The sequence below is a fragment of the Zootermopsis nevadensis genome, unplaced genomic scaffold (genome assembly GCF_977971745.1).
Source record: "Zootermopsis nevadensis isolate Lab colony 2312 unplaced genomic scaffold, Znev_1.0 Znev_ptg000030l, whole genome shotgun sequence".
In the NCBI taxonomy this organism is placed as follows: Eukaryota; Metazoa; Arthropoda; class Insecta; order Blattodea; family Termopsidae; genus Zootermopsis; species Zootermopsis nevadensis.
Genome location: NW_028259162.1, coordinates 4,357,840 through 4,383,264, shown reverse-complemented (window position 1 = coordinate 4,383,264; position 25,425 = coordinate 4,357,840). Strand labels below are relative to the sequence as shown.

Below are 25,425 nucleotides of genomic sequence, written 5' to 3'. Positions count from 1 at the left end.
TAAGAGTAAGAAAATACAAAGGAAGTTGTTATGTATTAGTTTTCTTATGGCTGTAGAGGAGACAACTGGAAAGCTTAGTGTTGTGATATATACACATCAGTCATTATATTATATGTTGCCTGTACTAAGTAAATATAAGGTAAAATTTTGCAATCAAACAAGAGGTAATTGTCAGTTTCAATTCTAGTGGATAAGTAGTAAAAATGCAGTATGATTCATCAGTAAATCTCAGGTAGTTTGTGGTTATGTTTCCTAACAGATCTGCGTGTATGCTGTTACTGCCTTTCCTTCCACTACCAATATCTCTTCTGTCAGGCCATATGTCACCATAAAGCAATAGGACAGCATTAGTCATTGTTATGTTATGTGTAGACTACCCTGGGATTGTTGATATTAAATTGCTGATTGCGTGAATACTCAGGGCTGCAGAAATATGTTCTTCCCTAACCACATTAGAGTTAATTGATATTGGTTGTGAGTGTAATTAACCTGGGTTTACATATATATTAAAAGTTTAATATATTATTTCAAACAACTTTCCATTATTCTCCTTTTTGCTTGAAATTATAGTCAGAAGTCATAAGAAGACCTCATGCAACTAAATTGTAAAGTCTCAGTGTTAGAGTTACGTAAGGTGCAGGAGGAAAAGTGTATTTTGTCCCCTGATTTTAACATTTTAATGTTGACTTTTCAAATATCATCTATAAAGTATTGAAGCATGGTGTGAGATTATGGGTGAGTGGATTGTTAAGTTGCTAGTAGATTTAAGTAATATTTCTGGAGCCCTTTGTAGAATATAAAACTTAAGTAGATCCTTATTTTTATAATATTATAATGTTTCTTTTTCAGCATCATCCTTAAATGGAAATAAAGATTCTATCTACAGTTTAGCAATGAATCCGTCTGGTACAGCAATTGTAAGTGGAAGCACAGAGAAAGTTCTGAGGGTGTGGGATCCTCGGACATGTGCTAAGCTCATGAAACTCAAAGGTGTGATGTTATACATGCATTTCATCATAGTTATACAACATCGGACAGAAGCTAGGCTTGATGTACTGACTTTTTAAGTAATCATAATGAGACAAAGTGCATTTTGTTTATTTCTGCCCTAGATTGTCTGAACTTGGATTAGTGAGACACTGATGAATGGAATATCTCCAAGCATCTGAGCGTTAATATACTACTGTTGTTACGGGTTTCCAAATTACAGGTCATGTAGATAATGTGAAGGCACTGGTACTGAACCGTGATGGGACACAGTGCTTGTCTGGTAGCTCAGATGGAACCATCAAACTTTGGTCGCTTGGCCAGCAGCGTTGCATTACAACAATACGAGTCCATGATGAGGGTGTCTGGGCACTCTTGGTATGTTTGTGCTTAGTTACATCAGAAGTTTAACAATTTGTGTTATTTGAAGTACATAAGATATACTGCAGATGTTAAGGTCAACGTAGTATTCTCATTGTTAATTTTCTTCAACGTATGCTCTAGTTACGGATTTTTACATATCTCACAAATGGTCACTCCAAGTACGATTCAGAATTTTTGAAGGGTTGGTGTGCAGTGCTCAGTTACCAGTTTTATAGGGTGGTTGATTATTTGTTTATTTTACAATGTAACATCAACTACTGAGATTATGTAGCATTGACTAAGATTGCGCCTAGATAATTGTAAGAGATAGATAGGGGTGGATGCTACTATCTGATAATGGAAACAGATCCAGTTTCTAAAACTTTGTTTGGGAAAACTTATGGTGATGGACATTATCCAGAATAATTATCATGTTTATGACATACCACCATCAGTAACAATTAGACTTGGCATTAAAACCATTTTAAATTTTTACTTTACTATGAAACTTAACAATTTTTCAGACAACAGACAATTTCAGTCATGTGATCTCTGGCGGTCGGGACCGTAAGATCTTCATGACTGATCTGCGAATCCCAGAAAGGCGAGTATTGATATGTGAAGAGAGTGCACCCATTCTAAAGATGGTGATGACTCCTGACCAAGGGTCCCTCTGGGTTGCAACATCAGAATCTTGTATCAAGAACTGGGTTAGTTATAAATATTGTTATTAAGTAGATATCAGTCTGATGTGTTATTATATGAATCTTGTGTCCTGTGAGATCAATAGTAGAATAACAATAAGTAATTATATAAGTTCAAGAAGTGAAAGTTTAAATAAATATTGTATATTTGCTTATTCTCTAACATATAAACACTTGGGTAATGTGTCTTTATCTGCACCAGCCACTTTGAATCTTTGTAGTGTGGTCAGTGGATCTAAAACCCTGGACAGTATGTGAGATATGAGTTAGCGTTTCAGTTCCATCCCTACTTCCGGGAAACTCTCTTCTGCCTCTGCTAACCTATACATTCTCCTGCCAGTCATAATTCTGCATGTACATTGTTTGCAAAGTTAACATGATTGAGTGGCTGGTATGGGATACAGTGCATTTTCATTCTGTGTGCAGTGAGGAAAGAAATGATTTCAGCATAAGATCCAGTGTGAATACAGTATGAAAACTCAGCATACTGTAATAATACTGTTACTTTCTTATAGTACATGGGTTGGGGAGAGATTGCTTAAGCTGAAAACTTGAATGCAGTGCTTTTGCCTTTTTTAAAATCTTAAGTTAATTGGTCTTTGGTTAACGTTTCTGCTTTCAGACCTTGCCAAGTGTTCTTGTTTTATATTTTATCTATACTTATTTTGTTCTTACTATTCTTTAGAAATGTTATCTGTGATGTTTATAATCTGTATTTTATATTCAAATAGACGAGTAATGCGTTCTGTGGAACATAACGTTTGTCCCCCAACAACAGCATTAATCCAGTGGCGTACTTGGATTACTGGCAAACATCCAAATCATATGGTGTTTGCTAATTGGTAGGTGTGAAATGGAAAGTAAAATATTTTGAGAACATGTATACCTACACAGGAATAATGTGATTATTTTCCATAATTTATTTTTAAGCCTTTTAATTTTGTAATCAGGAAGAACACAAAATCAAATTAGATGCCAATAGATTGAAGAAGTTTCACTGAATTGTTTGCTTGTAGGCAATACCTAAGAGGGACTCTCAACTTGGTGGTGATAGTGGAGACGAAGAAATCCTAAAACCCCTTAGTTTGAAGCCAGAGCTAGTAATCAAAGGAGGACCTGCAGTACGGCATTATCATATCCTTAATGATAAACGACATATTCTCACCAAAGACACGGAGAATAATGTTATGGTTTATGATGTACTCAAGGTAGGTAAGTTAAAGGTGTCTGTCCTTGTTTGTTTATTAATGTGCTGTACTTCTTTTATGGATATTTACCAAGTATTGGAAGTACCTATCTATATAAAAGACAAGTGTTGGATGGTGATCATATTTTTAAATTGCCAAAATACTTGAACATACATTTCAAACATAATTTTCTTTATTCTCTACTGATTTCAGTTGTTTATGAAAATGAGTTTTCACAGAACAGCATTTACTCAAAGGACATTGATTTTGTATTACAAAGTGATGGATACATACAATTTATAGCCTACATTTTTTTTTTTTGGGGGGGGGGGGGTACTACATATTTTCCAGTTATTATTGATAGGTAATTTTCTATTTGGCACATATAAAGAAAATCAACATGTGCTGTGTAATGCATTAATGGTGACTATGAAATATTTGTTTGTTGATGTGTTTACTTTCAGGCTTGTAAACTTGATGATCTGGGTCAAGCTGACTTTGAAGAAGAAGTGAAGAAAAGGTTTAAGATGGTGTATGTTCCAAATTGGTTCAATGTTGATTTGAAAACAGGGGTGAGTACAATTTCTCATTTGTAATTATCCTGTTATTCAACACTATTTAACTTGTTGTAGTGGAGCAGGGTGTTAATTTGTCTAGTTTTTGTTTGTTGATCTGTTGAAGTGAATTGATAAATAAATGTGTTTGCAACAAATTAAATTTATGGAAGAAAGTAAGTTAGCGTAGTTTATAAATGAATATTTTTTCAAGACCTGGGTTACTGAAGGTGAGAATTCAATTTATGTTATAAATGTTTTACAGGATTTTGATGAATGAATTAATGTTCTGCAACACAGATTCATGCGGTTACTTCTGATGGTTGTTTGCTATAGATGCTGACCATTCACCTGGGTCAAGATGAGAACGATTGCTTCTCTGCATGGGTATCTGCCAGAGAAGCTGGTTTAACTCCAAATGACTCTGTAGACCAGAAAGGTATGCAATCTATATCATTTCTTGATTTTTTATTGTTTCTCTGCTGTTTCCTTCTGGTATAGTTACCATATTTTGTTACTTTTCATCCAGTAGCAATCATTTAATTTGTTTTTATCAGGTTACTGTAATTTCATCTTAGTTCCTTACCAGGACCCTTTTATTTGAAGTTGTGGTATCTGGTGCCATTGGGCTATGAAGATTTAATGTTACACTTGGTATATTGACATTTATATAACAACAAGGGCATAACTCACTGCAGCACTGTTCTAACGTTTTAAAATATGTGAATCTAAGATTTTATAAGTGAAGAAATTGGTAATATTTTTCTTTCTCCCCTCACCCCTCATTCCTTTTATTATTTTTGTGTTCCTTTAGTATACTGCCTCATATAAATGGCCTTAGAAGGCTGTGGTAGCCAGTTGTACAACTGCAGATGTAGTATGAATGAATAGGTTACATTGGTCATTAATGATTCTTGAGGACCATTGTGCATATGTTTTAAACTCCTGAAATGGTCATCAGTATGTGTCCACTTTATAAGCAATTGTTTGGTACTTAACTTATGCACAGGATTACTTTGTTACAGTGAACTATGGCAATTTGCTGCTGCAAGCCTTGTTAGAACACTGGTGGAGACCTATTCAGTTGGATGAAGATACTGAATGTCAGGGAGACCAACAGGGTACAGGACAGACACGAGGGGGCAATGAATACTTCTCTGTACCTGGTCACACGCCAGTAATATTTAGGTGTATTCTCTGTTCCAACAAATTATATGTAAATTACTTATTCACTGTGCCAAGTATTTTGTATCTATTTAGGACACTTGGTTTGTATTATTTTGGGAGGCCCTGGGTTTGAACCAAGGCTTGGTGGTCAGTAATTTAGACTGATTTTTCTTACTCTATCTGGAAATGAAGGATAGTACTGTAAGATAAAAAATGGCTTCTTCTCTTTTATAAATTATTCAGTTACTAACGTGCTGTTTCTTGCAGAATGACATCAGACAGATTGAGGCTGTTGTCACACTAATTTTCAGCTTGGATACTGTGGTTGTTGCTCATACTGGACAAGTTGAGAAATGTGAAGATTTCATATTTGAAGAACTTACAATAAGTAGTCAAATAGAAATGTAAAGACCATTCCAATGAGCATGCATTCTCATGATCTTTATAATAGTTTGAGTTGAATTTGTATTGCATTATTATGACTTATTCCACATCCTATTGTCATCAGATGGTAAGATGATTGTAAATGATGAATTTAAAAAAAAAAGATGTGGAAAGAAACTTTTATGCCACCATCTCAGCAATTATTTTGAAGGATTGAGGAATACTGCAAAAATCCTGTCAGGATACCTAGGTCAAGGTTTGAGCCTGGGATCCCCCAAATATGAAGCAGGATTACTAATTACTACACTGCAACATTCAGCATATTGAATGAGCAAAGAATGGAGAAATTTATTTGCTGTAATACTGTGATATGTATACATATAGTTTTGGTACTTTTTGTTATTTGTATAAATATCCAGATTCTCTGTTTACAGTGAAGTGGGAGGCAGAACATTATATCGTTTGCTTGTAAGGGACGCTGGTGGTGAGACTGAAGGTGTTCTTCTCAATGAGACTGTGCCTCCATGGGTAGTGGATATTGTTGTAGAGAAAAACCTGCCCAAGTTTATAAAAATACCCTTCTATTTACAACCACATGTAACATCAGGTGTTAAAAGTCTTAAGAAGTGAGTAATTTGATGGTAAAATACAGAGAAAGAGATGTTCCTCTTTTCTCTGAGTCCACTGTTTCATATAACTTCCCTCATATAGTCTCTTCATTTTCTTGTTTCCATAATAGCCATATATTCACTGACTCCATTTTAATGCTTACAAAATAACCCTGTTGTCATCTATGCATAACACATGTTCATCCTTAATTTGATCAATTGTTTGTTCAGTGTTTCTTGCTGTCTCAGTTTTATATCCTTTGTTTGCTTCCTGACACTCCATATGAACTTCATTTCTGCTGTTTGGTCACTATTTGATACATAAAATGTTGTTGGAACGTTTTAGTTGCTTGTGTCTGGAAGCACTGAAAATTGAAGAATTTAGATAGAAATTTTTTATACCTAGCATTATGTGTTAACATAATTTTGTATAATTTTATTTTAATATTTCCAAACACAATTTGAGATTAAATGAAATACATATTTTTTGTAATAATGCTATTCAAAAGGTTATGTATACCGATAATGGTGCTGATGGTGAGTAAAGAATAGAATAGTGGAATGAATGGTATGAAGAATGAAATGACTTTAAACAAATATATCTTAGCTTAGTTCCTTCCAAGAGCATATAACATAAATTTTTAGAATGATTTTATAAGCAAAGTCATTATATATACTATTTGAGTTAATATGTTTTCCATTTAGCTGTCCAAAATGTTAAGATGGAAAAACCTGGTAAGCCAACAACTCCCTGCTGTTGTGGAATCGGAAGACTCGTCACTGCAATGGCAGTCTGCCTGCCACTGGTGCCTATTCCTCTGTCTTCCAAAGGATATTTTGTCTTGTTTTTCTCCATGCATGCACATGTCTAGCCCATTCCCTGGTTTGCTAATGTGAGTTCAGGGTATGGAATGAACATAAATGTTTTAAGGCTGCAGAATTCAGAAGCCAAGGAAACTAAATCATACTGAACTGGAATTTGTATCTACACTGAAGTTGTTGCTGAATGTGTGCAAGATATGTTTGTTTAAAACACTAGAGTGGAGTGATAGATCCTTACGATTCATACAAAAGTAGATCGGAAGTGTGTTAATGTGTTTTATAGTATGATTTGATCAAATGCTTATCATATAGTTTTCCTGCAGTTCAGTACTTCTTTTTAATTTCTTGCAAACACATTCATGCATGTACTCCCAAAATTTCCTATTTGCTAATGAATTATGTTATAGGATCAGGTACTTAAAATTGAAAAAGAAAATTATGTTCTATGTATGGGTTTTCATTTCAGGTTAAGTAAAATGTATGTTGATTTCAAATATACACACACACCTGTGTGTCTGTGTGCGTGCATGTGCACATTGAAGTTGGTGGTGCACATGTTTTTAGGGACTTGAGGTTGGCCTCTGTGGTCTTCCTTTTAGTTTTGTTTATGGCAACAAATTAAATGTTTTTCAGGGACCGTTTGATTGCCAATGACTTCATCCAGGTCCGAAAGGTTGCCGAGCATGTGTATGAGAAGGTGTTGGGGGCAGGTTCAGAATCTGGATCTGTAGCAGGGCCAAATTCTCCTGGAACAGAACGCACTGATCCTGAACGCCAAGAAACTGGTTCAATAGCTGAAGATAGGGTTGAACTCCTTTGTAATGACCAGGTATAGTTCACATCCATCAAACCTGCTAATTTGGAATGTTTTCAGTTTCTCTAAAAATATGGATCAGCAAGGTTATGGTAGCTTTTAAAATTAACCACTTGTCTTGTTATCCTGAACTGAAGTTTGAGATTTTGCCTTAAATATATTATCGTGAGTTAAATCCTGGCAATTAGAATTTTGTTACTACAAATTATTATCTCAAATTATTTCCTTCCTACCAGTATTTTGAGCTGCTTCTCATCATATGGAACCGGTGATAGTTCACTGACACACTATCCCTGGTGGATCTCATTTGTACATCTTTATTTATATTTGAATATTATATCTTCATTTAGCAGGGGTTTTTTTGCAAGCAGTTGTGATGACAGATGTAACATGCATACTATTTTCTGATTAGCTTAGTGTGACGTATAAACGTTTACAGGAACAAACCTTTTTTGTGTTGAACTATAATACAGTTTATTTCATATGTCATTGAAGGAATAAAATTTATGACATTTTTAAATAAATGTGAAAACATCTTTATGGCAACTGAAGGCAAGCTCCTGGACTGTTGGAAGAAATGGGATTTGAACATAAAGCTGAAAAATGGTGGCCGTTTATTGATTTATCAAAAGTAAGTTAATGGGGAATTTTGTTGTATAATGTTAAGAAAAAAGCCTTAAATACCTACAGTCCATTGAAGGAAACTTTCAAGGGCATGTTCCATGTATGAATGGAATCAGATGAACACATCATTGGCATTAATGTGGTGTTTTTAAGGTTGTTACACCTTGGATTTATGGGTGGATTTACCAGGTGTTTCTGGTTCATCTGCATATGAGATAGTAGAGCAATAGAACCTCTATGTTGTTGAGGTCTGGTAAGTGACCAAAGGGTTTGTTCCTGGGATAAGGAATGTTATGCCATTAGTGGCTCCTTAGTTGGTACTGCTTCTTCCTTTGTATATAAAGCTGGCATTTGGGTACATAATTATGGTAACAGAATAACTTTTACTTTTGGTAGGTTTTGGATTACAATATGGATTTGCGGACAGTAAGACATTTTATCTGGAAGTCTTCGGCTGACCTGACATTGTATTACCGGCCTCTGAAATAGGACTGAATTTTTCAGGAGTAACCTGACTCACTGGTAAGAAAGGTATTGACCAGCGTATAAAACTGAGTGGTGTTATTGTCAGCGTATGCATTGTTGTCCTGGTTAGGAGAAAGCAAGGCTGTGTTGAGAAATGATATTGAAAGGAAAATACTTGGTATGCTTTGAATAAAATAAGGGAAGATAAGCAAGTTGAAAGGATTATAGAAGTAAGTGTAGGATATAGTGTAATGGCAGGTTTCATTTTATAGGGACAGATTAAATGCTTTTAATGGAAATAGTAGATGCCACTGTAAGAAATTAATTTTGAATAAATTAATGTGTTATGTAATTTATATTTATAACCAGTTTTGTGTCTAAGTCGGAAAGTGATTTAGATTAAGAAGACATTGCACAAGGTGCTTCCAGCAGGGTGTAAAGAGTTCCAGGTAAATTGATTTCCCATGGAAATCTTAAACTGTGGCATCATGGCACTGTATTCACATGGACAGCTTTGAGCCTCGTGACTTCTATAGTGTGCAATAGTACTCAAATAGTGCTTCCTTTCATATGAATAACTTCAAATTGTGTGTGAGTGGAGGAGCATGTTCAGATGAATGAAATCAGTCTAGTGTTGTGTTCAAGTGTTGAAAATGGAGAAGATCATTCATTTATTAATCATTTATTACAATAAAATATGTTGGAAACAATGGTGACAAGACACAAGCATAAGACCCAGTTTAATCTGAAGAAATGTTGGCAATTATTTTGAGCTATGTGAAAATTAAATAAACATAATTTTATTAAACCCATAGCTTTATTGTGTTAGCAAAAACATGACATTTTACATATGATCTAATATAGATAGTAGTTAAAAATCCTGATCACTGTTCCTGATGCTGCACTAATGTTGGATTATGGTGAGTTTGAGGCCTGCACTAGAAGTAGAAGGTATGAAAAAGATTGGGAAGCAGAATGTGTGGGAAATTGGGATGTTTTTAAATTGCAAGCTGGTAAGCTGCAGGAATAGGATAATTATGCCCATTTGTCATTGGTGTTTTCTTCTGGAGTGGCAAAATTGGTGGTGTTCCTCAAACCCATCATCAGGCCATAAGCACCTCTGTTGTGTAACATCTCCGAAGACATTTATCTTTAGTTGTAAGCATGTCAAGAGTTTTAAAAATAGTGGGCATTGGATCTGTGCACTACAATTATAAAAATATATTTGATTGTTTTTCTACTTTTTTTCCCTTCTCCATTTATTCCTGTAGTAGATTCCAGTTATTTTGTTTTATGTTCACACTCATTCATATGGAAAACTTTCAGGCTCCAAGATTTTAAGGAAGTTGGCTCTGAGGGAGCAAATGGAAAACAAATCACTTGAGTTAATGCAAGCTGAATCCTTGCCTGGGATGATTGCGCCTTTTCCTCAGCGTGTTTGTTGGAGATGGAGCATTTTGTGTCTCAGAAAATTTACTTTGGCCATATATAACAAGACTCTTGGTGATTGAAAAGAGGACCTTCGACTGTTCGGCTTTAAGAGCTTGTCAGTCTGTAGAATATATTACATTTGATATTTTATCAAACAACTGGTGAATATTTCATACAACTATTGATATTATTATTGAAATTACTGCTGAAATTGTAAATGCCTGTCATGTCGTATGTTAGTTTTGTTTATTAGAGAGATGGTTATAATTTTGAAGTTGAAGAAAATGTACTGGGCTGAAAATCAATTACAGAATGTCAGGACTTGTTATGTAAATGGTGGAATGCTGAGGAGTGTAATTAAAGAAACACTACTATGTGTTTTGTAATGGCAGAGATAATATATAATGTGCAAAATAACATGTGTAAAGGCTCCTTTTGATCTGTTCTGTATAATTGTTGTGTTCTTTAAAGTCATTTTTATCATTCAAGTTGATCCTACAGAATTGGCAAATAAAATCAAAACGTTTATTAAATTAACCCCTTGTGTATTAATATGCCTGATTACTGAAAGCTAAGATGAGAAGTGAAGATGTAAGAAGAAGAAAAACAATGAATGATGGAAGAAATACTAGAATACCGAAAGAAATGTTACAATCATGTAGAGAGGATGCCTCCTGCCATGGCAAATATATTTCTATTAACCTATTAGAAAACGGGACACTGGGCGTAACACCAAGTGGTAATAAGGTGAACGGCTGTGAGATGGGCAGGAGTGTTCGTTTCGTTGATCGGAGACCGTACGAGTTACGGTATTTGTAGCTCCGTATATTTGTCCGCTAGGGACATTTTATTTTAAGGTTAGGTAACAATCATTTGTTTGCCGTGGTCCGTGATGCTGCCAATTTTAGTTAACATTGATATTAAAAATCGCTGGTTTTAACTTACACAGTATTCTCGAGAGCTGTAATGGCACACGATATACCGTACACATTTTGTTTAACTTGCAGTAATGTAAAATATACTGATATATAAATTATAACTAAATTAGGAAGTTATGTTATCAGTGCTGTACAGTAGACAGAATTTGAGAAGCTCTTTTTAACCCAAAGTTTATATTCAAGGGAGGAATTTATTAATGTTATATTTTGATTGGTAGAAAGGACAGTCAGCAGCACTTCATTACGGTAAGTCCTAAAATGTTTACTTCCAATTCAAGCATTTGGCATATTTCTTTCCCACATTCCTGTTAAGGAATTATCATAGGCCTAAGTCGAGGATGTTGAACATGCCACAGCAAATTTACAGTACTTGTTTCTAATATAAATTACACAGTTATGAGTCAACTGCAATATTACAACAAAAATAATTACACAAGAAACATAACCAATATTTCTTACATGAATTTATAGTAGCTGAGAATTTTTGGTTGATGTAAATTCTAGTATGGAATGGAAGGACTGAGATAGGAGACCCTATTTTAGTGCTAGCTTAATGTGAGTTTATTGACTTTAATCCATTTTTTCAAGGTAGCAAAGACAGACATGTAAATTTGGAAAGTCAGTTTCTGGATGTGAAATAATAATATTAGTATTGTCTGCAAAAAGTATGGGTTTATATTGATAATGGTTAGCAGTAAATCACTAATATGTGTGAGGAAGAAGCAGAGGACCATGTATTGAACCTTGAGTAACTCCGTGCTTTGTAATGCCCTAGTTTGAATAGATGCTATTATTTGAATGTAGTGATTTTATTTCTACTTGTTGCCTTCTTTCATGAAGGTACAATTTGAACCACTGACCATTTATATTTAAAATTCCATGAAAAATGTAGTTTTGACAGTAGTAATTCATGATTTACCAAATCATACATTTTAGAAAGGTAAGGTATTCCACCAACATGCATTTTATTATGAAGAGCTCATAAGATTTCACATGCAAAATTAAAAGGGGTTTTATCAGTTGAGAGACTTTTTCTAAAACCAAATTCTTCACTTGCAAGAAACTTTTTTGAGTTTAAAAAGTCACCTACTCTCTTAAATATGACTTTCTCAAATATTATTAGAGTAGCTATTAGTAATGAAATTGGTCTGTAGATATACACAATTTTTCACCATTAATATTTAAGTCATTCTGGATAAACTCATACTGCCATTGCTTGATTGCAAGGATAACTTAAAGGAACACTAATGTAATCTACACAGTTTCTGAGTAAAGTTGTAATTTTCTTATAACCATGTGAATTTTTTTATTTGATAGCATTTAGTGTACTTTCCATTTCATTTACTATTGTGGGTATAAGATTTATGGTTTTGAGGATTGCTTGAGTAAGGTTGTTGTGCTTTCTGTTGTTATGGTTCTGGTGTCATTGTTCATTCTTTCTGTAATTGTTAAGAAGTAAGTATTAAAATGATTTTCTAAGAGTTTGGGATTTTTTATTGAATTTCATTTATCTTTATTAATACTTTTTCTGTAAAACATTCCCCTGTTTCCTTTTTCACTATTTTCCAGATTGCTTTTATTTTATTTGACTCTACTGTTTGTTTATTGTAATGCATGTATTTAGCCTCTTTAATAACTTGAGTAAGTATCTTGCAATATTTCCTGTAGTGAATTTTTATTACTTGGTTGTTTATAGATTGACAAGTTAGGTAAAGATCTTATTTATGTTTGCAAGATGTTTGATACCTTCAGTAATCCACTAATCCATTATTTCCAGATATCCTTTTCACTGTTTTGGTGAGGAAACTTGCATCACAGTTTTTAAGAAAATATTTAGAAATGTGTTGAATTTTGAATCTACTTTGTGTAGAAATAACTGTAAAGCCAGTATAAATAATTGCGTTGTAATTTGTGGAACAGCACTGTGTTTTAGATGATGGCCACACTCACAAAAGAACAGAAAGAGATAATTGAAACAAAGCGGCAGGTCGCATTGCAAAGAAGGAATGAAAGACAGAGACTTCAAAGCCAACACTCATCTTGTACCAATACAAATAGTTCATCAAGTAAATCTTTAAATGCAAGAGGGGGGCTTCCAGCTTCACATAGTCAGCAAGTATCATCAAATACGTCTTGTATAAAAGACAATTCCTTTGGTGTAAAGCCTTCTTCAAAACAAAAACATGACTTCAGGCAGTTTGTTCATCACAAGAATACTTCACTTTCTACCGGAGAAGTTGTCACTGGAAACTGCCAACTTATATCTAAAGAGAGGTTTACTGTGACTGTGCCATACCATGAACAATTGATAGACATATTCAACTCTATTGACAGCAGAAATTATGGTAGGTTGCACTTATGTTTAATATTTTGCAGAGAGCTAGTAAGATGATGTGTAGTTTTAGCATATTTAAGTTTATTTATACAGATTGGCTGAAAAGTCATTGGCCAAGTGTTAGTAGGCTGTAAGGAAGGGAGTGTACAGAAGTGAATTTTCTGCAGTATATACATATGGAGCATGCTGATATTTCCTGAACACAATGTTAGATCTTAACATGTATTTAGGAGTTATGAAGGTTGTGTTCTATTAAGAAGTATTTCAAAGCAAAGATTTGTTTATGTTTTATAGAAATTGGTTTCACTGTATTGTATATGCAGTTTAGAATATTGCTTTATGGTTCATTTTGAGCAAACTGTTGTGATTGCAGGCCTTCCGTTAGTGGGTGAGATTTCAGGTTCTTGCATTAGTGAGTATGAAGATGACCGTCTTCTGGGATGTTACACCATGTAGTCTGGTAAATTTACTTACATTTCAGAGGTGCCTTCCCTGATGATGGAGTTAACAAGCACCTCTGAAATGTCAGCAAATATTTGCCAGGCTACACTGTTTAACATTTTCAGAAGACAGTCATCAAGCAGTTTGTTTGATATGAGGAAGTTTGTTAATTGAACCATGAAATGTGACCATACTTTTAACAGTTTGTGTATTTTCTATTCAGCATTTTGTGTTCATAGCACATCCTTTGACTAATTTGGTTCCAATCTTCAGTCTGCATAAACTGGCCCTTGTGCAGAAAGAATTGTCGTTGTTTGTGTTAGTATTGTGTTCTTTGTATACACGTATTTCAGAACTCTATTTATTCTGTAGATCCAGCAGAAAAAACATGGAATTTTACCCTTGAAGATTATAATATTTTTATGAGGAAACTGCAGTGCTTGAAAGGGGCTGTGTCTGTAACTGGTCTACCAGATTATGTCTTAAAGGTAACAAGAAATCTCCAAGAACTTTTGTTTTGGTCGACTAGAAAATTTGAATCATCTTAAATATAAAACTTCTATTTTCTTTGGCCATCAAGACAACTCTGAAGCTATGGCAGCTAGAAGCTGGAAAATGTGGAAAGTTATATTTTTGAAAGGTCACAGTAAGCCAAGAAGGCAGTTTTATTTAAAAATCCGAGGAAGCTTTGTTAACTAATATATAGGTGTGGGAATGTGCATTAGTTTCTCTTTTCAACAGAGAAAGATGATAAGATAACTACTTGGGAATTCAGTGTGTGGGATTAAGGAAACTGATGAGAGTTGGATTGAACTGGCTTAGTATATGATTGAGTGGTAGACATTTATTACAGTGGATTAGTTATTAAGTTTGAATATTGATTTGTGTTGGATGAAATAGTCTTCACCAATGACACTGTGAGCAGCAATATAAAAGCAAAATTTTCCCACATTTTTAATAATTACAGTAAATGTTCAATTTAATGGACTAATGGTCTGGTAATGCTGATTGTTGAATTGTACAATTGTTACTTATGATGCCAGTAATGCACCCATAAACCATACTTTCCATTAAACAGATTAGGAATATGAAGTGGACACCTACAGTGACACAAGTTTTATTAAAACACTATAGTGTAAAGGGCTAATTAAGCTCAAAACATTTAATTGTCAGTTTAAATTTTCGGTTGTAACAGAATTTGTCCGTTGAAACTGAAAGTGTCGACTAATGCCTCATGTCTAGAAATAAACTGGAAATACAATACATTGCCAATTAAATCCAAAATTAATTAAATTGGGGATTTTCTATATGAGTAAAATCAAGAGTTAGGGATTTAACGTGGTTGCAATCCTACGTATTGTGTTTAATAAGGTGACATGGAAGATGAAGTTTGATATATGCATTTGATTATGAGTGACATTTTTCTGTCTTCCCACAGACATTCCGTAAGTCTTCACATGAACCAGAAAATTTTAAAGATGTGGATTTATCAAGAATTGATGTGACATTGCTGAATTCTTTGATGCCTTTCCAGAGAGAAGGAATATGGTATTTTTTTAATTCTTTAAGAAGGATGCTGATATAAATAATATTTAACTTCCAGACTTAATCCCCCCTTCAAATAAAATATTTATATTCTCAATGTAATTGTCAGTCTTGTTATGAAATTGTCAATCATGTTATGAATCAACACACAAATTATGAAACAAACAAATGTTTTTTTGAATATTATAAGTCCATCCACTGGTACTGTTTTAAGAAACAGCCTATCTGGAATCTGGCATGCTTATGGTGCATAGGATACCAGGTGGCCATATGCATGCTTAAGTGTACCATCATCACTGCCATTGCTCAGAAAATACTTAAGAAGTCTATATTGTTACCACCATTTTTACATTTTGACTATCTAAAAATTTTCCCTCTCTTGTGGAGGGTTAAAATATTGGCTAAAATGAGGCAGTTTGTAAATATATACAGTATTTTGTTATTCACTTGTAGTTTGTGCATTGAACATAATTTGTTGTAGCTTTTAGATAGTGAATTGAGAATAATTAAGGAAAAGTGTTCATGCTTTGTTTTATGGCGCCTTTGTATAATTTATTTGGTGATAGTAAGGAGAATACAAAAATCCTCAGTCAGGATAGTTGTTTCCTGATCAATATGCAAACTCAGGAAACCCCCCAAGTACAATGCAGAAGTACAAACAACTGTTCTTAATTGTTTATAACAGGCTTTGTTTTTTTAAATTTACACTCATGTTAATATGAAATTTGCATCAAAGAGATGTTACTTTTAATTTTTTTTAAATTTTAAAAAAATTGTGATTACAGTTTTGGTATTTCAAAAAATGGCCGTTTCCTTCTGGCAGATGACATGGGGCTTGGAAAGACCATTCAGTCTTTAGGTGTTGCACACTATTACAAAGATGATTGGCCCCTCTTGATAGTTACACCATCTTCAGTCAGGTAAGGATGATCCTGTACTAGTTAGATAATAATATTGGCTTTAAAATTGCTATTCTGTGAACATGCTGAGAGTGGGACGAGCAGTTGCTCATTCTAAACAATTCAGTCCTTTCTATAGCTTCAGATCTTACTACGAATGTTTAGAAATGTGGCAAAAACATCATTAGAAGATACTTCTGGTTGCATTAGTGGTGGGTCAAGCTAGTTCTTTGGTCAGAGATAGTTCACTCAGGCTCACTCCAGTAAATAAATCGTTTACAGCCACTTTATAGTTCCTCAGATCCATAGTTCCACAACTCATCTCCACATATGCAGTGTATAATATACACCTTGGCATAATACTGCTTTGGCAAACCATCTAATGTTTAAGAACTGGCTGAATATTAAGAACTGTGGAATTTTGAAGTTTTGAGAAATATTAATAGTAGTGTTTATTATCATTTGATAAAAACCTTTTTTTTGGGGGGGGGGGGGTAATTAGTCAGCAAGCTCTTAAGTTATATCCAGAGTTAACTATTTACTAGTATAGAAATTTGACAGTAAATAATTTTGTTCATTCAAAACCTTTATCTCTTATTTCTCAGTATTAATTATTAAGTGAAATAAATCACAAACAAATGCATATCAGTAAACATTATGATAAAAAACAACTAAATTGGATGGACTTACATTGATTTAATTCCACTTTTGTGCTTTGTATTTTTTGATCCAGATCCACTTGTCCAAGATATGTGCAGGTGTGTGGGTGAATGAGAAATGTTACAAGTTTTCATTTGACAGGTACCTGTGGGCAGATGCCATCATGACATGGCTGCCCAGTGTGCCATATCATAATGTGATGGTCATGACATCGAGCACTGACTATGTAAAGGAAGCCCAAATTCTTATAACTTCATATGATCTGATGACTCGACAACAGAGAGAGTTGAAGGAGATGGATTTTGGAGTGTGCATAATGGTAATTAGATTATGAAAGGGTGCCACCACATTGCTACAGCAGTGTTTCTTATCAAATGGTGTCATATTGAGTATTTTGTATGTGAATGAGTGAGCCATGAGTCCTGCCTCATTTTTAGTCATCAGTGTCTATATTCTGTATTAATACATCTTTTCTTTGAAGCATCTGAATGCTCTTGCTGCAGAACTTAATGCCATAGGCCATGGAAGAATATTCGTTCACTTTCATTAAAATTGCATAACATTTAACTGGGCAGCACAATGTAGCATTAACATTCTAGACTTGTATTTGGGAGCTAACTGGTTTGTTTTTAAGCTGGGTTTCTGGCTACCATGACTGAGGATGGTTGTAGTTTTGTCAGTCTTTCTAGGTGAATGTCAAAGTATATCTGCGTGGGTTGTCTGAATCTGCATCATTAGCTCACTTTGTGAACTGACAAAGAAAGAGTTGACATAATTTCTAGTCTGATTTTCAAAATGATAATTCTCTTTTTGGACACTTTTCTGTCTGCATGAATGTCCCTGCCTAGTGAATTTTGATTGGATAGTGTACTTTCCATGAAATGTGGGAAGGTCATGGCACTGGCTGCTGCCCCAATGTATTTCTTTTTAAGTCCTCAGTGTTCAAACAAGGCAATTCTGTAAGTTTTCAAGTAGGAAATAACACTAGCACCATCCAATATAGGTTTATTTCTTGATTTACCTGTCAGTGCCTTGTCGACTTCATATGTCATATCATTTTTGCCCAGTAAGAAGGGCTTAAGTCAATTAGAGCACCAAAGATAATAGGATTGAAAAATTTTGTTGGTGAATTTGCCAGCTTAATGTTTTTATGAATCTTTGAGGTTATGTTACATAATACTCATATTTGAATACTTTTGGGTTTGAATCTTTGGCTTGGAAACTAGTGCAGATACTGAGGTAGTAGGCCTATCTTAACGTGGGTCATGATCACTTGTAAGTTCCTCTTAATTCTTATTTTATAACTGTCCTTAGATTATATGACCTCTGCACTTGATAAAGCTTGATTAAACCAAATAATGTGCTGTGAAATTGGTGGGATTTGGTCATACCTGTTGTAGGCTATTTTAACTTACTATACTGGCATTTACATGTAGAGACTGGGGAATACCACAGAGCCTTTGTCAGAATAGCAAGTGCTGTGGCTGAATTTCTAGTAGGTTACCTGAATATAAGTCTGCTGCATTCTTGCTTTAGCTAACCTGTTCAGTGCAAACAGTATAGACATAGAGGACTAAGTAGGCATGTTTGTTAGCACACTTAGTAAGTAGTTGGTCTAATGTTGATCATTCTTGTTGCTTCCTTCCATTTTTTCTTTTAAAATCATAGTTCTGTGTGTACATTGATACTGACTTGAAAATTGTTTTTTACATTTTTATTAAACTTTCTGTACAGGATGAATCTCACTTTTTGAAATCAACAAAGTCAGCACGCACACAGGCTGCAGGCAATTTGCTAGAAAGCGCCAAACGTGTCATAATGCTGAGTGGTACTCCTGCTCTCTCAAGACCTGTTGAGTTATACCCACAGATATCTGCCATTCAACCAAAATTGTTTCCTAGGTAAATGCAGTTGGTTTTGATTGGTTTGTTAAATTTTTGGGTTATTTAACAACAGTTTTATCATCTTATATTATAGCTTTAATTGGTTGCATGATTACAAGTGATTAATTGGGAAGGATTCATAGAGTAATGTTTGTTTCTTGCTGAAACAAATGCTTACACACACATTGACAACATGTGCATAATGAATTGCTATTTTAACACTTTAAAGCATAATGGCAAGTCTATGTACCACATGCTTTAATGGTCATAAACACTGAATTTTGAACTTACAGGTTTTGTTTGATTGTCAGTGTAAACAGGGATATTTTTTTAAACAGATTAAACAAGTTTATCTTTGTAATGGTGAAGTGTGGTGATTTCTTTGTGGTACAAACTGAATTATTAAATTTTGTTCATGTGGTCATTGGTTTTAACGGTTAAACATATCAGTTATTCTTTTGAGGAAATTGGTATATCTATCTAAGTTGCTTAGTTAAAATGGAATAAAATTTTGTCTGTTTCAAGTGAATTACTTTGAAAAAAACATGAATGTATCAACGTATTGCACTTTATCATCAAATCATTATTGTCTTTTATAAAACATTTTTTATTTCAGGTACTTTGAATTTGGTGTCCGATATTGTGCTGGAGTAAAGAACAGTTTTGGTTGGGATTTCAAAGGCTCATCAAATATGAAAGAACTTAAACTTATTCTGGAGAATCATCTTATGATTCGCAGACTCAAGTCAGATGTTATTTCGCAGCTGCCACCTAAAGTGAGGTTTGTATGAGATTTGAGACATATTAATTGGTGTATGATATATAGCTTTCACAGCTACTACAGGCAACCCTTGATTTGCGCCGATGCAGAATAACGCCGCTTTTAAAACCAAGTCAAAAAGTGGAAAAAATATATTTTGCTATTACTTATAACGTTTTACAATGTTTCTCTTACTGATTCTTATACTAAATCGTAATTTTTACATGGCTGATTTTGAATAAAAATTATAAGTACAGTCACCTCTGCAATTACGTATGTTTTGTTAACATGAATTTGCTCCAATGAGATCGATGAATCGGTAAAAGCTGTTTGTGAAATGCAAACTTTTGCATATGCAAGTTTGCTCTTATACAGTTTCATTCCTGGTGCTTTAAACTTTCAAAGGACTAATTTAATCTCTGTGGAGGTACCGGGGTTATTTTTACTACTTGGTTTTCTATAGGTCGGCGTCTTAAATGAATGCAACTATCGCATAACAGCAGAGATGACTGTACACATCAGTCACATGAAAGACTGACAGTATATCGTGGGGACCAATGAATTGCCGATTGTAAGTGTATACAATATAATTTTTAAATTTCCTTTATTATATTTACGTTATTTCAGAACTTTATATTAATGTCATTATATTACTCGTCAATGTTTGGGTGCTGGAATGCATGTCATTGACTTCCCATTGATTTACATTATAAAAAGAGTTTCAATTTACGCAGATTCCATTTATGCTGGTTCATCCAGGAATGCATCCCCGGCGTAAATCGAGGGTTACCTGCAATTTCAATTAAGTTTTCATGGGCAATCATCTGCATCAAGTGATCTTAAAAAACTGACATTTCGAGAACAATCTTGTTCCTCATCATCAGGATCTGATATCTGTGGAGCCCAGGAAGTTGCTGCCAGACTGGGTGGCCGATGGGGCTAGTTGGTACAGTCACGATTCTGAGAATGTTTTTTTATGCACACTTGATACAGCTGATTGCCCATGAAGATTTCATTGAATGTTAATTGACCTCTTTTCCAGATGTATACCAAAAATACATACCTGTATTGTTCATTTTACTTAGGCAAATGGTGATTCTGAACCCAGAAGTTATTGATGTCAAGAGTAAAGAAATGAAGCAGTGTGTTAAGACACTGGACCAGCAGCATTTGACGGGGATAGAGAGGAGAGGAGCTCTGCTCTCCTACTACTGTGCTACAGGAAAAGCTAAACTGAAGGCCATACAGTGAGCAATATTTTTGTACTGCCGTTAACAACTGTGAACTTGCTGAGGCTAATTTTGAGTAGGTTTACTTTGTTATACTGCTGCCTCATATCCTGGACTTTATCTTGTCTGAAGTCTGCATATTTTTCTCTGTCCTACAATAGTTGAATATCAGAATAGTGCTGTGATTCATTGCACAGTTTATAAATTTTTTTGCAACATTTTATGATAAATGTAGGTGTATAATTTATGTAAGGACCTATGAAAATAGTTTGTCATGGAAAATATTGTTCTCTGAATGAGTTATCTGTAAAAGTAAAACATTTTTTCCAGAGAACTGGGTAACCGCTATACAAGGTTAACTGGTAACAAAAGATAGCTTACTTTTTAATTTAAACTACTCGTGTATTTTATTAACTCAGTCTCCATGTCACTCACTTCACATTGGCCAGCACAGCTTAATGTGTGATGTGGGTGAGGTAATTACTGATTTTGTCAAGTAGGAAATTGAAAGGTATATGTAATATTTCACACTGGATGTAGTAATATCATTGGCATGAGAGTCCAGTGCCATATTAATCACTAGGCCCCTATAAAGTCCTTAATGTCATGTTTTTAATGCTGTGTAATTGATAATGCACTGTTTAATAAACTAAGAAACTGACATTGTTTTCATTTTCAGGGACTATATTGGTGACATGCTTGACAGTGAGAAGAAGTTCATTTGTTTTGCCCACCATAGAGTTGTTATTGATGGCATTTGTGAAGTAATTAGTGGGAAGAAAAAAGAGTAAGTAGTGGGACTTTCCTGCGCTTATTACAGTTCTCTAAAAATATCATTCAGAGAACACTGAATACTGATTGGGACTGTATGACGGAAGTAAGTAACAAATTAGTTCTGTATACTGTTAACCAGTCCTTCAGAATTCTCATGCATTGACACATTAGAATTATAATGCTTGTATTTCCTAATGTACCAGTACCTGCTTTTGTAGAGACAGTTTTGTTAATTTTGTAGTAAAGTGGTAGTGTAGAAGGAAGTTTGACAGTTTATGTTCCTCAGACAGGTAAATTGACATGAACTTGTAATACATGTTAATATTACAAAGCTTCATATATTCAAAAAATGTCACCAAAAGTTACTGAGTTGGAATTTTCTAATTTCCACCAACTAATCAGTATCAGGTTATAATACTTCATGCTTCTGTTTGATTTTGAGAGCTCCTGTGATTAGAGACTATATCATGACTGAAATTTTTAATTGTATTTTTTATTTCTGCCAAGCAAATGGTGAATAAAATAGGGCATGACCACTTTTACATCTTCCAGAATCACTATTCACAATCATTCTTCCATTTGAAATGATAAAGCCTGTGCAGCTGAAAAGGTATCATTAGGTAAACCAAGAAACAGACATTATGTACTTAGTTATGTGTGTAAACATCCACAGATACTAAATTAATACTTTATCTTCCTCTGATGATCACATGAGTTTGGTAATTGAGCTGTCATTCAGCTCTTGGCTGACCTCTGTCCATGTTATTAGGGCAAATTACAAATCTTCTTTCAAAGTAATTCTGATTCCTTTTGTTATTAGAAGTTTGTGTCTGCTATGTGAATTGTATTTTTATGAGATTGTAATTCTGAATTAACCATTTACTCTTATTTTCAGGACCAGTTACCTACTAAGAAAGTGAATTTTGGATTATTACATTACAAGGCTTACAGAACTGTGTTATCTTATCCCAAGAATGTTACTGACTTCAGGTTATGCGTATCTGACATTAACACATTGCAAACTTCATCAATAAAGAAATAGTAACAGAATCTCTTTCTATTAACAGCTGTGCAAACTATAAATTAACATGTTCTAAGATGTGAATTAATTTATCTTTAATTCTTCTTGAACAGGTTTATAAGAATTGATGGCAAAACTGACTCCAACACACGTAAACTCCTTTGTGACAATTTCCAGTTTGAGGATAAGTATGTGGCTGCAGTACTGTCCATCACAGCAGCAAATGCAGGCATCACACTTACTGCTGCTCACTTGGTTGTGTTTGCTGAAATGTACTGGAATCCTGGTGTAAGTTAACTCTTTAATTTTCATCTCAGCATTAAAATAGAAGTTTGCGTAGCATTTGTAAATGAGTTTTGAATCTAAACGTTCATGTATGTGTTTGGCATGGGCTGGGATATCGCCTTGTGTAAATGGCTAGTCTTGGTCTGGATGGGCAGGGTTTTTATTTGGCCACCTCATAATGCTATAAATAGTAACAGTGTGTGAAGTTCATTCTCTGTACACCCATGAACAGTTGAGGTCCTCTTATGTTTTTAAAAGAAATTTTTCATTCCTGAATGCACTTTTTTATGTATTTAGATTTTAACCCAAGCTGAAGATCGAGCTCACCGAATTGGTCAAGATGACAGTGTTCTGATTCAGTATTTGGTGGCTAAAGGTACTGCAGATGACCACTTATGGCCCCTAATTCAAGGCAAACTTGATGTTCTGAACAAGGCTGGCCTCAGTAAAGATAACTTCTTGGATACTGAGACTACCGTAGTGAAGGTAATTTACCACAGTTATGTAATTTTATGACTATTTCTAAATTTCAGATTAAGTGGAACTAACTAACTTACTCACTCCATGGAGCAGAATCCATGAGAGACTACTTACTCAGTTGATAAATTTCTCGGTGGCAGTTGTTTGCTGCATTGTTATTTGTGCTCACTGTTCTCATACTATGCACATAACAAAGAAATATTTCTTATGGTAGCACTGAGTAGCATGTGCACATTGTCATACTAACCTCCTTGATGTAAACAATACTTTTTCTTATGTGTTTAAACTTGAGTGTTTGTTTACTTGAAATTTAAGATTTGAAGTGAAATCCTTTTAGATTATGTTCTTTATAACTACTGAAGTACTATTTTGTAAACATTAGTACAGTCAAACTCGTTTATAATGAGCACGGTTATAATGAGATCTATTTTATTGTGAGCGAACAGAGAAGAGTTGGGTGGAAATTATTATTTTATGAGCAAAATTTCATAGTGAAAGTGATCACGGTAGTTGAAAGCTTCACAGGTATAACGAGCAAGTCCTTAGGCCATTATAACGAGCAGTGGCTGACCTGCCATACAAGGGACTAAGATCTATTATTGGTTTGCCTGTTTATGATATTATCCTCCTTATCCCTTTCCACATCACTGCCAATAGCAATTTTTAACCCTTTTAACAATATTTACAGTCTACATTGTACATAGTATGTTTGGTTCAATTTCCATTCTCAAAATCTTATTTAATATGGTGCGCTATTCAAAGAGCGTAGTCCTCGTTCCAGCGGTGTAGCGGAAATCCCTGTACACCCTGCTTGGTGGGGGTGCCAAGGACCTACTGGGGCTCTCAGGTATCAGGGCAAATGTATAGTGATCTAAATGGTTACCCATGGTGGGGGAGGGCAGAATGATTCTGCTGCACTGCTGCCTCCTTTGAACAGAGCATGTCCTACACTGTGGTTGCACGTGACATTGAGCTTTTTGTTTTTCCCCAATCTCTTAATCCTTTCTTCTTTCTCTTCCATAATGTTATGGATTCTTAGAAAACCTAGGGAGAGAAACTACCTGGCAAACTAATCAATTAAATTTTTCTGTATCGATATGAAATATTCAGCAAAAGTAACATATAGGTACAATAACGGATATAACGAGTAACGCCTGTAACAAGCACTTTTCCTCAGTCCCTTGGATCTCGTTATAACCGAGTTTGACTGCATGTTTAAATGAGTCAACTGGTTGTATTTCTTTCCAGAATATACAGGTGGTGTGAAGTGGTGATATTTTTGTTTTTTAACTTGGTATGCCATTGGTCAGGTACTTTGTGTGTCTTGTTTTCTCTGTCTCACTAATGTCTTTTGTTTCTTATTTCAGAACTCTAGAAAACAGCCATCAATACTGAATTACTTTTCTGACATGTGTTCATTAGATAATGAACTAACCAATGACATGTTAGCAGGCATTGACTTTGAACAGTTTGAAAGTTTTGAGAAGAGGCCAAAGCTTAATTAGAGCTGGAAACAAATTAGTGTTTGAAATGTGGATGTTCGTTAAACAGAACAATGTCTGAAAGTACATTTACCAGATGTTATTAGGAAAGTCATTGCAAAACATTGTACTTTTATCTATTTTTAATTTGTGTTACACCACAACTGGCATGTGTGATTGATGATTTATATTTAGTACTTCAGATTTAATTTCATATGTGTACTCTATACTGGAATTTTATAAGGAACCACTTTATTAATGGAGAGGTATTCAGTGTCTTGTGTGAAATACCCAACTTTGCATCCACTTGTAATAATAAGAAGTGAATTTTTATATAAACTTTGTTGGCAACACAGTATGTCAGATGATTTTCTTTTCTCTTACATAGAATATTTTCATGCTTACACCTTAGAAGTATAGTAAGAGTAGCCCAAGATCAAAAGCCATTGATGTACAATCAGAAATCTTCCTCCTCCTTATAAAATATTTCATGATCCTAACTTGTATATCTGAATTTCAGTTGAAGTAAACTCCTTGTTTAACTGCATTACTGAAATATTCAATTGACGTACATTTGCCACACA

The 25,425-nt window shown here is 34.4% G+C and overlaps 2 protein-coding genes across 9 annotated transcripts in view; both read left to right on the top strand.

Moving 5' to 3' along the window:
- The window catches only part of LOC110830462 (WD repeat-containing protein 48), a 43,741-nt gene extending 33,094 nt beyond the window's left edge, over positions 1-10,647 (top strand). Inside the window, exons 4-14 of one of the 2 annotated variants that reach the window (XM_022065454.2) lie at positions 850-990; positions 1,211-1,365; positions 1,875-2,060; positions 3,071-3,262; positions 3,706-3,813; positions 4,132-4,234; positions 4,821-4,983; positions 5,781-5,972; positions 7,410-7,605; positions 8,611-8,736; positions 10,006-10,647. In XM_022065454.2, coding sequence (XP_021921146.1) covers positions 850-990; positions 1,211-1,365; positions 1,875-2,060; positions 3,071-3,262; positions 3,706-3,813; positions 4,132-4,234; positions 4,821-4,983; positions 5,781-5,972; positions 7,410-7,605; positions 8,611-8,703 — 1,529 coding nt within the window. In that variant the 3' untranslated portion in view covers positions 8,704-8,736; positions 10,006-10,647. Of the gene's footprint in view, positions 1-849; positions 991-1,210; positions 1,366-1,874; positions 2,061-3,070; positions 3,263-3,705; positions 3,814-4,131; positions 4,235-4,820; positions 4,984-5,780; positions 5,973-7,409; positions 7,606-8,610; positions 9,909-10,005 lie in introns of those variants that run through there. The other variant, XM_087359011.1, reaches the window with a different exon arrangement.
- Positions 10,648-10,757: 110 nt separating this feature from the next.
- On the top strand, positions 10,758-25,199 carry Marcal1 (SWI/SNF-related matrix-associated actin-dependent regulator of chromatin subfamily A-like protein 1). 7 transcript variants are annotated; one of them, XM_022065396.2, is made up of 14 exons: positions 10,758-10,857; positions 11,267-11,294; positions 12,969-13,393; positions 14,197-14,312; positions 15,263-15,372; positions 16,155-16,289; positions 17,070-17,247; positions 18,663-18,829; positions 19,428-19,592; positions 20,657-20,818; positions 21,480-21,587; positions 22,709-22,883; positions 23,178-23,366; positions 24,728-25,199. In XM_022065396.2, the coding sequence occupies exons 3-14, from the start codon at positions 12,982-12,984 to the stop codon at positions 24,863-24,865; spliced, it is 2,055 nt and encodes a 684-aa protein (XP_021921088.2). In that variant the 5' UTR covers positions 10,758-10,857; positions 11,267-11,294; positions 12,969-12,981; the 3' UTR covers positions 24,866-25,199. The 7 variants fall into 7 exon arrangements, with proteins under 7 accessions (XP_021921088.2, XP_021921051.2, XP_021921108.2 ...); XM_022065427.2 differs by having other exon boundaries at positions 10,842-10,857; positions 12,982-13,393; XM_022065386.2 differs by lacking the exon at positions 10,758-10,857 and adding an exon at positions 10,949-10,967.
- Positions 25,200-25,425: the final 226 nt, after the last annotated feature.